The sequence below is a fragment of the Patagioenas fasciata genome, chromosome 1 (genome assembly GCF_037038585.1).
Source record: "Patagioenas fasciata isolate bPatFas1 chromosome 1, bPatFas1.hap1, whole genome shotgun sequence".
Taxonomy (NCBI): domain Eukaryota; kingdom Metazoa; phylum Chordata; class Aves; order Columbiformes; family Columbidae; genus Patagioenas; species Patagioenas fasciata.
This window is the reverse complement of record NC_092520.1, coordinates 179,670,060-179,684,054: the sequence shown is the minus strand read 5'-3', so window position 1 is coordinate 179,684,054 and position 13,995 is coordinate 179,670,060. Positions and strand designations below refer to the sequence as shown.

The 13,995-nt window shown below is 39.0% G+C and overlaps 1 protein-coding gene across 3 annotated transcripts; it reads left to right on the top strand.

Moving 5' to 3' along the window:
- Nucleotides 1-306: 306 nt before the first annotated feature.
- Nucleotides 307-12,113, top strand: RXYLT1 (ribitol xylosyltransferase 1). Of its 3 annotated transcripts, none has more exons than XM_065858520.2 (6): nucleotides 307-513; nucleotides 1,031-1,201; nucleotides 2,234-2,336; nucleotides 7,222-7,536; nucleotides 9,895-10,065; nucleotides 11,138-12,113. In XM_065858520.2, exons 1-6 carry the CDS (start codon nucleotides 369-371, stop codon nucleotides 11,553-11,555), a joined length of 1,323 nt encoding a protein of 440 aa, XP_065714592.2. In that variant the 5' UTR covers nucleotides 307-368; the 3' UTR covers nucleotides 11,556-12,113. The 3 variants fall into 3 exon arrangements, with proteins under 3 accessions (XP_065714592.2, XP_065714599.2, XP_065714608.2); XM_065858527.2 differs by lacking the exon at nucleotides 307-513 and adding an exon at nucleotides 817-957; XM_065858536.2 differs by lacking the exons at nucleotides 307-513; nucleotides 1,031-1,201 and adding an exon at nucleotides 3,731-3,798 and having other exon boundaries at nucleotides 2,178-2,336.
- The last annotated feature ends 1,882 nt before the right edge of the window (nucleotides 12,114-13,995 follow it).

Below are 13,995 nucleotides of genomic sequence, written 5' to 3'. Positions count from 1 at the left end.
CTTTGGAAGCCCTCGGGAGGAGAACGTACCATGTATTGTGCACCACGGCTGCCGGCTTGTCGGAGCCGCGAGGGCAGCAGCCTCGAAGGCACCAGCACGTGTGGGAGGACGAGGCCGGCAGCTCTCCGTTCTCGGCTGCAGGCGCCGAGCCACCGCGGGACAACGTCTTCAAGCACTCAACGCGCACCTGAGGCTGTACCGGCAATGCTGGGGCGGCAGAGGCAGGTCCTGGTACGCGGGGCTCTGAGGCTCTTCCCCGCGGACGCAGCCCAGGGCCGCGGGCGGAGGCCCCTCCCGCCCCAGCGGGCGCGGCTCCCGTCACCGCCTCACGGCGCCCCCCGCCGGGGCCTCCGCCCGCGCTGGGCGGGATGCGGGCCGCTCGCAAGCGGCTGTGCTCCGCCTTGATCGTCGCTTACGGCCTCTTCTCCCTCTACGCGGCCTACACAGTCTTCCTCCGGCCCCGCCGCCCGGCCGTCCCCCGCCCGCCGCACCGGGACCGCCGCGGCCCGCGAGGTGAGAGCGGCGACGGGCCTGCTCCGAGCCGCCCTGCCGCGGGCGAGCCGGCCTGGCCGCCGCCGGCGGCGCAGCCGCGGGGACGGGGGCGGCGGGTTTGATGTGGGGCCAGTGCGGTCGATCACCTCCTGCCTGCGCCAGGGAGGCCTCGGGGAGAGCGGCGGCGCCTCGGCCTGGTGTTGTCCTCGGCCTGGTCTGTGTTCTCCAGGCCCCGGCCAGCGCGCTGCCTCCAGCGCCCCTGCTCGGGCCGGCCGCGGCGGGCGGGGCTCGCAGGCAGCCTGCAGGGGGAGCGGGCCCTAGGCCCCCCGACCTCGCCGCTCCCCCGACCCTCCCGCCGGGCCTGCGCTGGCAGCGGCCGCTTCCCCGGGGCGTTGTGAGGCAGCAGGCCCGGCGGGGCGGGAGTCTTGCTGGATGCTGCTTGAAATCCTGAATTCAGGAAAATTGGTCAGTTTTTTTCTAAACTTATAAGTCTGTTCTTATTATGTGACTTTTTAAATGTGACTTTTGGGTTTCTCAGATCATGCTGCCTTGGGAAATGAAGAGTGGAATCCGTGGGAAGAGGAGGAGAAGAATGAACTGGTCGCTTCTCAGCAGAGATACGAAGCTAATCTTAAAATGATAAAAAGTGCAAGATCTCACCTAGAGCAAACCAGTCTTAGAGTTCAGATTTGGGGCAAAGCAGCAATTGGTAAGCAGATATAGTCAATGTCTGTTAATCCCTTAACCTTTCTGATACACCACTTTTCTCCTTCATGACTGAAATTTATGTGTGTGTTTATGTGTATGATTAAATAATGTGGCTATCTGTACATTAAGAGCATTAAGGAGCTGTTACTCAAAACTATGGTAAGACCAATACTAGAGTAGTTAGACTCCAGTTTCCTTGTGTCAGTTCTCATTAAGGCTGTTTTTCACATCTGTTAAAGAAAATGGTTCAAATGGCAGTGAAACAGTTACTTTTTGAATCTGATGTTGCCGTACAACAAAAGGACAAGCCTCTTACTTGGTTGTAACAGATTTTTTATTTTTTCACATTTGCACTTTGTGAAATAAAGCATCACAGAATGAGAAATAAGGCGTTTTCTGTACTGCAGTGCTACTGCCACTGATTAACTTGAAAATTCTTCTGTTGTAGAACATGCCAAGTCTCCACATAAACTGGGGGCCAAGGTCCTCTCAAGATCTTTCAGCACTGCTGAAGACATGTCATTGTTATTATTTTAACTTTTTTTGAAAATACAAAGTTTCCAACTTAAGTTGAACTTTCATGTAGCATTGTAGAACAGGTTGGTTTGTTACGTGGTAATACATTCTGTCACAAAAAAAGATGTTTCACAAAAACTTACGAGAAATATGCCTGTCATTAAAACGCTGATTAATTTTTGCTCATTTTTCAGTGGTAGGTGTACTAGAAAGAGATGCTAACATATGTGGTACCATGGTATATCTTCATCTACTGATATTTTGACAGCCAAGTAATCTTTTTAAATGCTTTGACTAATTCCAAGTCATACGGAATTGACTTGATGCCTTAACTAATTCCAAGTCATACAGAGTTGGGGAAACAGTGTCCATATTATATAGGAAGCTCTGACATTTTTTTCCGCAATTTCTTATGATGTTATGCTTTTTCATTTCCCAGAAATGCTTTATTTGCTGGGAGTGTAGAGTAGGCAAGATCTGTGCATTCAAATTCTCCATCATATCTTCATTTCTGGAGGTCTTTACCTTTGGCAACATATTTTTGGAGGGCACCTTCAACCAGCTGATGTGACTGCACAGTGGAGAGAAGGAAGCCAAAAAGCAGGAAAAACCTACTTCAGGTACTGGCTACATGGTGTTAACTTCAACTTTAATAAATGATGCATTGGAAAGTTAAATAACATGATAAGATGCACAGGTGCATTATTTTGTGTATATCAGAGCTGCAGTTATTTTTAATATCAGTTGCAAATACTTTAATTTTGTTATGTTTTGTTAACTGAGGAATATGCATACAACTTCTCATTCAAAATTATCGCAAGGAATGGTTATGTTTATTCATGGAAGTACATACTTAATAAAACCAGCACATTGTAGCTCAAACATGTAGCTATTAAAAAATAGAAAACTAAGGAGCAAATTTCATCTGCCGTTTTATGAAGATTTGTGTATTTGAAAGAAATGTGGAAAGACTTACACATGCTGAGGGTCCAGGCAGCCAAGAGACCTCAGAATGGGGGGAAATACAACCCCGAGGGAAGTCTGAGAACTGCGATTTGGGCCTGACAATTCACTGAAATAAGCTTGGGGTTGTGAGGCAAGATGTCCCCCACTATTTGCTTTCTGTTGTATTCAGAGAAAAGGGACTTCACTCTTTCAGTCATATCATGTCAAAAAAATTTTTTGTTTCTAGAATGAAAATCTCAGAAGCTATAGAGATCAATTATAGAATCATGTTGGTTGGAAGAGACCCTCAACATCATTGAGTCCAACCACAACCTAACTCTGGTGCTAAACCATGTCCCCAAGAACCTCATCTGTACATCTTTTAAACACCTCCAGGGATGGTGACTCTACCGCTTCCCTGGCCAGCCTGTTCCAGTGCATGACAGCCCTTTCCGTGACAAAATTTTTCCTAATAATCTACCAGATAGATTGTCTTCTTAGTATGGACATGAGGATTTTTTCAAACCCTAAGTTTTCATGTTTATAACATTAAAATAATTTGCTGCACTTAATGAGTCTGTTACTTGACTGATTATGGTTTTTTTCTCTCTGGTATGGCTGTTTCAGATGAATAATAGCTTCACATGGTTCCTTAGGGTATGCATCTCTCAAATAAAAGACTTCTATACTGACATTTAAATACGTTCCTGTTATGTTTAGAGGAACCAGGGATAATAGAGTCTTTATTTTAACCAACTTGGATGCTAGATCCAGTAAAAATATGAAGTTTAAGTTTGGTGCCAACATAACAGGTCAAAATTTGACAGGCTAGTAGAAAGTTGTCCAAAGTATAGAAAGTATGCAAATATAACTGTTACTTTAATGATTAGAATTATGAAATGAAATAGCAGAAGTTTTACTTTTTATTCAAATTGAAAATGTTACTTTGTATTTTTTTGTGAGGAAGAATTAGTACATGGTTTTGGCTGCTTGCTGGTTATGAGATTTTCTAGAATTGCTGACTTCTTCATTGCCTGGCTGAGGTAAATTATCTCCATTTGATTACTAGATGAGGCTAGAGGGAACTAGCTGAGGTGACATATTTGGAGAATATGTGCTGCTGGGCAGTTGTATGTGGTAAGTCTAATAATTGTTAAAACACAGAGCTCTCATGGATGTTTTTCAATAACATCAAATCTAAAGACATAAAAGTACCAAAATATCACTTGAACACAGTTGCATGAATAAGCCCATTTTGTATATTTATGATGAAGAATGCACATACTTAATATGGATTTTGATGGCTTCAAGTTTTTACCAAAGAAGTTGCCCAAAGAATGTTAAAAGTATAACTTTTAAGTAGGGACATTTATTGAAAAACCTGAGTGAAGAAAGAGCTGCATAGCTGTGGATTTTAGTGACAAATTGGCATGTTCATACAAGGAGCAGGAGAGCTGGGTTTAGCACTTTTCTCAGCCTGAAGCAATTCACACCCTTCTCTCCCGTCACCTAAGAGGATGCTGTATAGTAGGGAGTGCCAAACTTCTTGTCTTTTATGATTAAGAGCATTCCTAAATTTCTGTTCCACTGGGAGACACGTCCTCTCTATTTTGGCAGTGCTGCCTTCCTCCACCCCTTGTTAAGCCCAGTTGCTCAGCAGTTCTTAAGTCCCATTCTCCTGTCCTCCTTATGCAAATTACAACCATCTTGATTCATGTCAGAATGAAAACAAATTGGTCAACAAATTTAACAACCAGCAAAGATTTCTTTAGCTGCCAAAGGATTCTGCCAAGGATAGCTTGTGGCAATTTAGTTTCGTTAACAGACTTTAGCAAAGCTTTTTGAAAATCAAAATACACTGTATCTACTGCATTCCCTTTATCTGTGTTCTTATTGACACACTCATAGATCTTCATCAGATTAACGAGATAGGATTACTCATTTCCAGCACTGTTTATTCATGTATGTGATCAGTGATCTTACCTTCTAATAAGATCCAGTGATCTTACTGTTTATTACAGACTCTTCCAGAGAGGGAATTCATACTGACTGGTCTGCTCCAGAGTCCTCTCAAGCTGTTTTTGTAGCTGGGAGAGACACTGACAGACCCCTTCTCATCAGGCATAGTGTTTCTTCATGACAGCTGCTGCATAACTTTGCCAGCAGTTCTGCAGTTTTGTTTATGTGTTCCTTGAGAACTCTCAAGTGAATGCCATCCACGTCCAAATCCTCAATTTGATATAGCTCTTGTGGTTTTTCACCTTATATTTCTTGCTGAGGAGAATGAGTTAGGTGTGGGAATCTTTTCTTCTATGGCTTTGTCATCGCATTTTAAAGCCTCTTTAAACTGTTGTCCCTCCAGTTCTGTAGTTGTCTTTTTGGTATATTTTTAATATATTTTGATTTTCCTCTATTTAAAGAACCTTTACCTAGCAGCCAAAACATCCTTTTACATAGTGCTTTTTAAATTGCTTTTAGCCTTAATTTTCTGTTTGCATTTTGTGAGCAATATTTATGAGCTTTGTGTCCTCCTTGTTTGGACAAGCTTTTCATTGTTTTCAGTGCTGACTGTTGACAGCCCCTCTAACTTTTATATTATGCTGTATGGGTTTGGGGGGGCGCTGTAATTGTTTTGATTTTGGACTGAAGCATGCAGCATGCTTGGGCCTCTTATACAGTGATTTTGAACAGCCTACACACATCTTGCAAGCTTCTCGTTATTTGGGCTGCTCCTTTCAGAGTTATTTTATTGATTTTTCTCGTTTTTAAGTAATTCCTTTATTGCATAAGGAGTATCTGTCTCTATGCTGGATATGTTATGTGTGTTGTCTCCTGCTGCAGTGTTAAACTTAACCATATTGCTGTTACAGAATGGCTGTCTCACTAACACCTTTGGAATTAGGGCTGGAAGACCCAGTCTGGAATAGCATCTTTTCATATGATTTCTAAGACTAGTAAGGAAAAGCAAGGACTTTATAGGAAGCAAGTCAATTATTGAGTCCGAAAAATGTAATCTCCCCATACCGTCTTTGATCTAGCCTTCATGCAACTGGTGTACATCCCTTAGGACTACTGTCTTAATTTTGAAGCTTCTGTTATCTCTCTTACATTTCCCAATACCAATTGTATTCTGACCGGGTGCTAATAGTACAACCTTAGCACTGTGTTTTTGTTATCAAAGTATGGGATTTCCATAGTGTTTCTTTCATTTCCCCACTACAATTTTATGCTGTTGAACTTATTTTCGTAAACACAGATTGTCACTTGCCTAACTGTAAATCCTGTAATTCCTGTAGGCTTGATAGCCTCATAGCACTGTCCACAGATAAAACCCTTTTCCCCCAGGTCTCTTTTTACAAGGTGGTCATTGGATCAGCTGTGTATCCTGTTCATTATTTTTGGCATCCTGATGGTCAAGGTGTTCTCTCTTACGAATCCCAGTGATTCTTTTCTTGTTGTCTGTTAAACTTTCAGGTTTAAGTTGTCTTAATTCCAAATCATGAGTCTCATGAAGCTTGGCTCCAAAATATGCCATTTGCACTGACCCAGCAGCATGTCAGCTTAGATCAGGTTTAAAATATGCTTGCCTAAGGTCTCTCTGCTTCAGATAACCTGCGGGAGTAGTTTTTACAGCTTTTGCTGTGAATTTTCTGCACTAAGTACACTTTAACTGTCAATCCCAGCAGTTCATGAGTTAGTACTCATCATCATTCTAAATTAGTTAAAACTCATACTTAATTCTAAGTTAAGTTTTGCTGGTAGCTGAAAAACTGTAGTAGTGCAGCAGTAATGCTTCACTGAGGTTCATAAATGGCTGTTGTCAGATACTTGTAAATTATTAGTGCCAGTGATTTTGCTACATGATTGAAATTCCTCTGATAAATACATTGTCCAAGATCTAGAAATGCAGTTTTCTACCTCAAATGTTTGTGCTTACTACCTTATATCAGAGCCTCAAGTTTGACATGGGTCCAACAGGCAACATAAGTTTACATTTAGATAGTTACCTCTTGTGTTATAGATTCTACTCAGTATCAGATGACACAGTGTTTTTTTTGTCTAACCTTAACTAAAATTACTGAAGAAAGTAGTATACCAGGCCAGCTTTCTGTACTTCACAAAGATACCTGGTTTAGTATATTGTAGCATATTTTTGGGAGGGTTTCTCTCTTGTATAGTACTCATTGATTATTATTGGAATCAAGAAAAACTTTGACCTTTCGTGAACATCGAAGTACATACTTTTTTAGAAGTTGACTGATTTGCCCACATATTGATGTTTGAATAAGGTAGTAGTTCTGGTTTATCAGCAAAATACCTTATTTTCATTTAATTCTAAATCTCCTTTTTCCTGAATAAAGACAGAAGCAGCTTTATTCCTTTGTTAAACTGTAGATGCTAACAACAGAAATGGTTACAATTGCACAGTTAGAGTATATTGCATTTACTTTATTGAAGAAAAAATCTCTGGAGTACAGACTGTGTAGTAAGGATGTTTAGAGGATTAAGATCAATAATTTGTCTTAAGAGTGTTTACTGTTTGTATTTTGGTTTTCACAGCTTCATCACTGGTCCATCTGTAGTTCCTGGCTACTTCTCAGTTGAGGCTGAGAATGTTGTGCTGGTTCTGAATGGGAGAGAAAAAGCAAAGATTGCTTACGCCACTCAGTGGTTGCATTACGCACAAACGTTAATTCAGACCTACAAAATACAGCGTGTAGCGGTTGTGCTGCTTGGAAACGAACAGTGCAACAATGAATGGATTCAACCATACCTCAAAAGAAATGGAGGATTTGTAAATCTGCTGTTTGTTACATATGACTATGCATTGGTAAATGAAGAAGATGTTTTCCAGTGGCCTTTAGGAGTAGCTACGTAAGTGTTACACACAAATTACGATTGAAACTTAATTGTTATGCATGAGGTACAGAAAATACGTCTGAATACTTCTGCTGATGCCCAAAACAGTTACAGTAGGTAAAATGTAGAACATGATCGTATTAATAATTTTCTAAATCAAGTGTTGGATACTTTGAAAATTGTGTTTAGCGATAGAAACAAAAACAGGAAAATAATGCAAGGATTTAGGAAGCTTTTAAAAAATGAACCTGTGTCTGGTAGGGTTTTCTGTTTGGTTATTTTTTCTTCAGTAGATTTGCTATAGAGGTTTATCATAACTGCTGATGTAATATGTACCAGTGACATGGGAATTCGAAATATATAATTAAATTTCAACTACTGATTGTTTAGGAAAGGAAAGGGATAGTACTGGTAGTACTTTTTTAACCCGGGTTTTTGCTTTCAAAAGGAATTCGTACACCTCCTGTTTGGAATTAATGTACTCTGGTACCACAGTAACCTAAGTTGACTTAACTGCTCATTCACAAAAACATTTTTGTTTTACTTACTGCTCAAAGTATTTATGTGGAGGTTTGATTCACTTAAATGCATTTTTACTCCTTAGTAGCAGAGTTAATAGTGTTTTACTTATCACAGTACCATAAGATGAAAAGAATACAGGATTATTTTCGTATATTGTGTTGAATTTTAATTCAATATCCTGTATTGAGCCAGTTGGCCAACTGAATGGAGTTTTTATACATATCTTGAACTTGTTCATAGTGTCATTGAAATACACTAAATTTGCCTTCTTGGTAGTAGCAGAAATTTAATGGTATTGGAAGTTCCTAAGCAAAAAGAAGTTGAGTTTTTAGGTGCCAAGATTATGGTGACAGAAAACAGAAAGCAGTGACAGAACAGTAAACCGGGGTGCAAAGCTGGGCGGAGAAAGATGCATCGGGTATCAGAATGGGGTTTGCAGCCCTTGTGCGCCAACAACAGTTGTAAAAATAGTGGCTAAAGGTACGCAAACGTGCCGAATTTTCTCACTGAAGAGGGAAAGTAAACATGTAGAATTTTGCAAAAATATTTGTCGCGAAGACAAAAAGGTTTTCTGAAAGTAAATTAATATTAATCATGTAGAGGATCTAGGAAAGATCTGTTCCATCAAAATTTGTGAAGATCAAGGAAGTTAATATGTGTTCGGAGAACCATTCACTAATAGAAATGAAGAAATAATTGTGAAATAAAGTAGAAACTACCTTTGAAACAAGCAAAGTATTGGGATCAGGGCATAGTTTTTCTGCCAGGGAAGTAAAACAGTGATCCGTCAAAAATACAGGGTGTTTCAAAAAGATGGACGCAATTTCAAAGCACTGTATTTCACGATGGCAACGTGCTATAATCACACAAAAATATAGAGGCATCTAGTGGTAATCATTTGAAACTCTATGCCCCACGCTTTCAAGCGGTAAGAGTTTCATTCATGGGCGGTTCGTAATTGTAGAGATATTTCTGTATATAAATTTCAGATTGGATCCATCTTTCTAAACACCCTGTAATAACATTAAAATGAATATCTGTCTTAATTGGAGAATGCAAAGGAGCAGAAACTTTTTTTAGCATGTATCTGTTCTGGAAAGAAAATAGTAACTTTATGTAATGAAAAAAGTTAGTGCCAGCCCTTCAGCTGGGGCAGTGTTCAACTGGCTGTCACGCTGGCCAAAATGAGTCATGTAAGATTTGAGGAATCAGTCAAAAAGAAGAAAAATGCCTGATATGAAGACATATCTGAAAGGATGACATATGCTATACTTTGGACCCCAGGACTTTGCATTGGTTTTGTTGAGTCCAAAAAGACAAGTTAAATAGTTTATATGACAAGCTGTGTAGTAGCCAGAAGATTAATGAATTCCACCCAGATTAAAGTGACATTTTCATTTGAGAGGTTACCAGTGGTATTTTCAGTGGATAAGCATGCCCTGAGATTAAGGTATCTGAGACCTAAACTCCATAGTTACCATTAACCCGAACATTTCAGTCAAAACTAGTGATTGTGTCAAGACCAACTGCTTTTGAAAAAGCATCTTTCTCAGGAACATTTTATAACATATACACGTAATATCTCCCATGTTGAAAGAAGACATAAGTATTCTGGAAAGTCTCTGAAGAGAGTGGTGGGGGCAAAGGGAATAAAGACCAGTTTTTAGGACAGTGCTTACTCTGCTTTACTCATGGGTCTGTCTGAGTCTATAGATGTGGATTGGCAACAAGTAGGTGATTTTAGTCTTAGAATCTGCTACAGTAAAGATAAAATGGTGTAAATATGGTGTAAAATATTTTTTCTTTGACATAACAGTGTATTACATTAGACAATTATATGGTTTTTTACAGCTACAGAAATTTTCCAGTTGTAGAACCCAGCTGGTCAATGCTACATGATCCAAGAACATACCTATGTAATTTCTTAGGAACAGTTTATAAGAACTCTTCTAGGGAAACCCTAATGGAGATTCTGAAGCAGGATGGGCTTGATAAACTTTGCTGGATTGGAGCGAGAGAACAGTAAGACTTTGATTTACTTCAAGAAAATATTCAGATTTTTTTGTCTAGTTCATTATTACCAGTCCTTTCTTGAGTGTTGAAAAATAGTACAAATAAAGGTAACCAGTTGTAATTAAAACAGAGAACATTTGTATAGGCCTTCATAATGTTTCCATTTATATATTATACATAAAGCATATTTTAAAATACATAGAAAAATCTCCTACATATACTAGACATACAGACCATCTTTTGTTTTTTCATATTCACATTTGATTATGGTGGGAGAAGAAATATTTGTCTTGCACCTTGAGTGTTATAATGTCTGAGTAGCTGAAAAAGCCCTTTGTTTTGTTGTGCTCCATATAAGAGAGTGGATATAATCTGTACAACATGGCTATTCTTTATTTCAAGTAGGTACGACAGATCTTTTAACTAACAGGAATAGACTTCTGATTGTATTTCTTAATTTTGCTAGACAGCACCTGTAAAATGTTTGATTGCAGGCAGAGCAGTGCTTTGGGAAGACCTCAGCTACCCTGATGAAGAATATGAGATCGATTGTTTCTGTGACATGAACTCCTATCTCACAGACGTTCTGAGGCAGTTCAGGCAGATGAATTCAGAATAACAGATTGCTTTACATCCTAACTTTTGAAGAGCAAACCTGTGATGATTTAAAGTATTTGAGGCCAAAAAAATTCATTTAGAAATCCATTAAGTGTCTTCCCATATATTTGTTTCTGAACTCTGCTGTGAAGTAAATTGACATATGCATCATGCAAGTCATGAAAGAAGTTTTAAAATGGAGTTTCAGTTTGCCTCTTACACTTCTAAATATTAATAATTTCCTAAAAGAACCATGTCTAAAAAGTGTTACAATTTATTTTCAACAGTGACATTTTCAATAAGTTTTTAGAATACTCTTTAAGAATAGTTAAGACTAAAAGCTTATTGATTGTGTGTGTAATACAAAATTTTTACATTGACAGTATTTTAAGTTTTATAAAGAATTTAAATTAAAGTGTGTCTCTGTTTTCTTATTGCAGTGCCTGTGGGAAAATATTAATTTTTAACCCCTTTATTTTTCTAGGTGGCAACCTCAAGAAACAAATGAAAGCTTCAAGAATTATCAAGATGCCTTACTGCAGAGTGATTTGACATTATGCCCAGTGGGAATAAATACAGAATGCTATAGAATTTATGAAGCTTGTTCATATGGATCTCTGCCTGTTATAGAAGATGTAATGACACCAGGTGATTGCGGAAATTCATCAATGTACCACAGTGCTCCATTGCAATTATTAAAAACCATGGGGGCTCCATTTATCTTTATTAAAAACTGGAAAGAGCTTCCTGCTGTTCTAGAGAAAGAAAAAAAAATGAACTTACAAGAAAAGATTCAAAGGAGAAAAAAACTCATAGAATGGTATCAAAACTTCAAAGCATGGATGAGACAGAAATTCATTAATACTTTGGAAAATTCCTTTTTGCCAAGGGATAAAAGATAAATTGTCCCTTTTGAAAATCTAGAGTAGGTTGAAAGCTTGATTTCCATTAACCTTTTAGGGAAGCTTGTATACAAAGAAATCTTACAGGGTGGATGGATTCCTTTTGAAGTTAACAGATCTGCACTAGCTTAGCCAAGAGCTGTGCTTGACCCTCCATCCTTAACATTGTCTCAGCAGGGTGGTAGTCTGTAAGGATGACAACAGTTTTATTACTATTTTTACAATTTCCTTGTTGATGTGTGACCTGGTAAGTTGTTTTTAGGATAATATCTTTGAGCACGTGAACATGTTAAAATCCAAAATGAGAACAACAGTTGTGTTTGAAGAAAAGAGAAGAATGAAAGCTGTATGATACAGAATAATGTATTATGTAGCCTAAAGAAGAAAAAATACATTATAACAAAATTGCCAGGTTTAGCGCAATCATTAAGGTATATCCTGGTAAGCACTTGTTTTGAAAATGTGAACTGTTTCCTTGACTGACATTTCATTTCCAAGGAACTGGCCATAAAGCTAATTAAACACTGTGGAATAAAAATATGTATTTCAAAGTAAAAATGGAGAATTATTTCTTAGGAATGTGTCATAGCAGTGTACTTCCCCTTTAATGTCAGATGTCAACATTTATTTCTTCCATTTCCATTGAGTCTCGGGACATTCTACTGCAGGAGCGTTCATTACCTACAGTTACAGCTACACATTCTGAACACCAGGCTTTAACATGAATTTGCTTGTAGCTTACTTGACTTTTCAAAATCTACTGAAACTTGTCAGCTCCAAAAGATGGCAGAAGGATGACACTGCATGTGTATGATACTACACGTGCAACAAACAGTTTCAGCAGTTCTTGTTAAATGTAGCCAAAGGAATCTGTTACTTTTCTTGTACATCAGAAATGGGTGTGTGCTGTTATCTTCACTGTGTTGGCTGAGCTGTGTTACCACACACACAACACTGGCAGACCAAAGGTGGAGTAATAGCCAGTTTTCTGTCTTTGACTGTCAGCGTGCTGTGTGGGTTCATTCTCAGGCAGGAATTCAAAAGCCAGTGCAACTGTACTGCTAAGTAATATTCATTTGCATAATGATACTATTTAGTTCTGGAATATGTATCCTACAAGAGCACTTACATGTGGTTTTCAGTTTTCTTGCAGCCCTTCTGTGTTGGTTTTGGTTTTTTGGTTTTTGTTAAAAAAAAAACACACACAAAAAAACAAAACAAACAAAAAACAAACAAAAAACCAACAAACAACAACAACAAAGCCAAAACATATAAAAGGACTGGGATTTGCTTTCCTAATAGTGGATGATATTCACAGTGGTTGCTCTAGATCTGGAATAAGGTATGTTGCGAAACATCTGGATTTATAGGAGCTTGCATTCCCTATGCTTAGTAGCTGCTCTCAGAAGACAAATAGTTTAAATCCAAATAATCTGAATTGTATGTCTAACATGAATTTCCTGTGACTATCTCCCACCCATTTTACCTGAAGCATCAGGCCGTTGCACTACAAAGCACAATACTCTGTTTGGCTGTGGCTGAAAGTACAGTTTTCACAACTCGGCATTGAGTTGTTAAGCTCTGCTTAGATGTGGGCCTTGTTAGACCCGATTTATGATGAATTTCTATACTGAGGATCTGAAGTAACCATCTGCACAGTAGTACACAGCACTTAAGGTGTTAGAGGAGTCTTCAGTATCTGCAATAGTGTAGTGTCATTGCTGTAATTTCCTTCCTGTAGAATCTTTCTACGCAAGCCACAAACATGCAGAACAATGATCTGGAGCAGCGGTTTTCAATCAGTTTTCAGCACGTACTTTGGCACACCTGCCAGGTTTCAAGGAGCTGCAAAAAATAGCTGAGAGAGACAAGTCTTTACCGGTCAGGCTAGATTCTTACAGAAGGGGCTGCAGCTCCTAGAAAATGTTAATGGTGAGCAAGTCAAAGTCTTAAAAACAGTTTAGTGTGTTACTTGATCATCAGTAGGGAAAACATGCTGCTGTTCATGTGTTTATTTCTAAGTAAATGTGTGAGTTTCTTTCCAAACTCACATGGCAATTATATCTTAAGGGAGGCCAAGTCATACATCAGAGTTTTATCAGAATTTCACATTTCAGCTGCTTGCTTGCTCTTGAAGTTCAAAGGGAAGTAGTTTGCATTTTGTCTATATTTAGGCAATTCCTGACACTTGAAATTCACCTGCTTCAGTCCTGCACAGGAATTAGTGCTAGAAGATTTTTTTGTGTTCTACTTCCAGTGATAATGAAGCAAAGAGAGCAAAACACCTTGAAGTCAAGGGAGGGTTCCTAACACATTAGGCAGGTTGGTAGCATTCTAATTATTTCTGGTTCCACTTGTGGGAGAGATTGTAGTCCTCCTGTACTTCCTAATCTTTTCTCATTTGGAAAAATTGTCAACTCTGTGTCCTGTTTGAATCCAG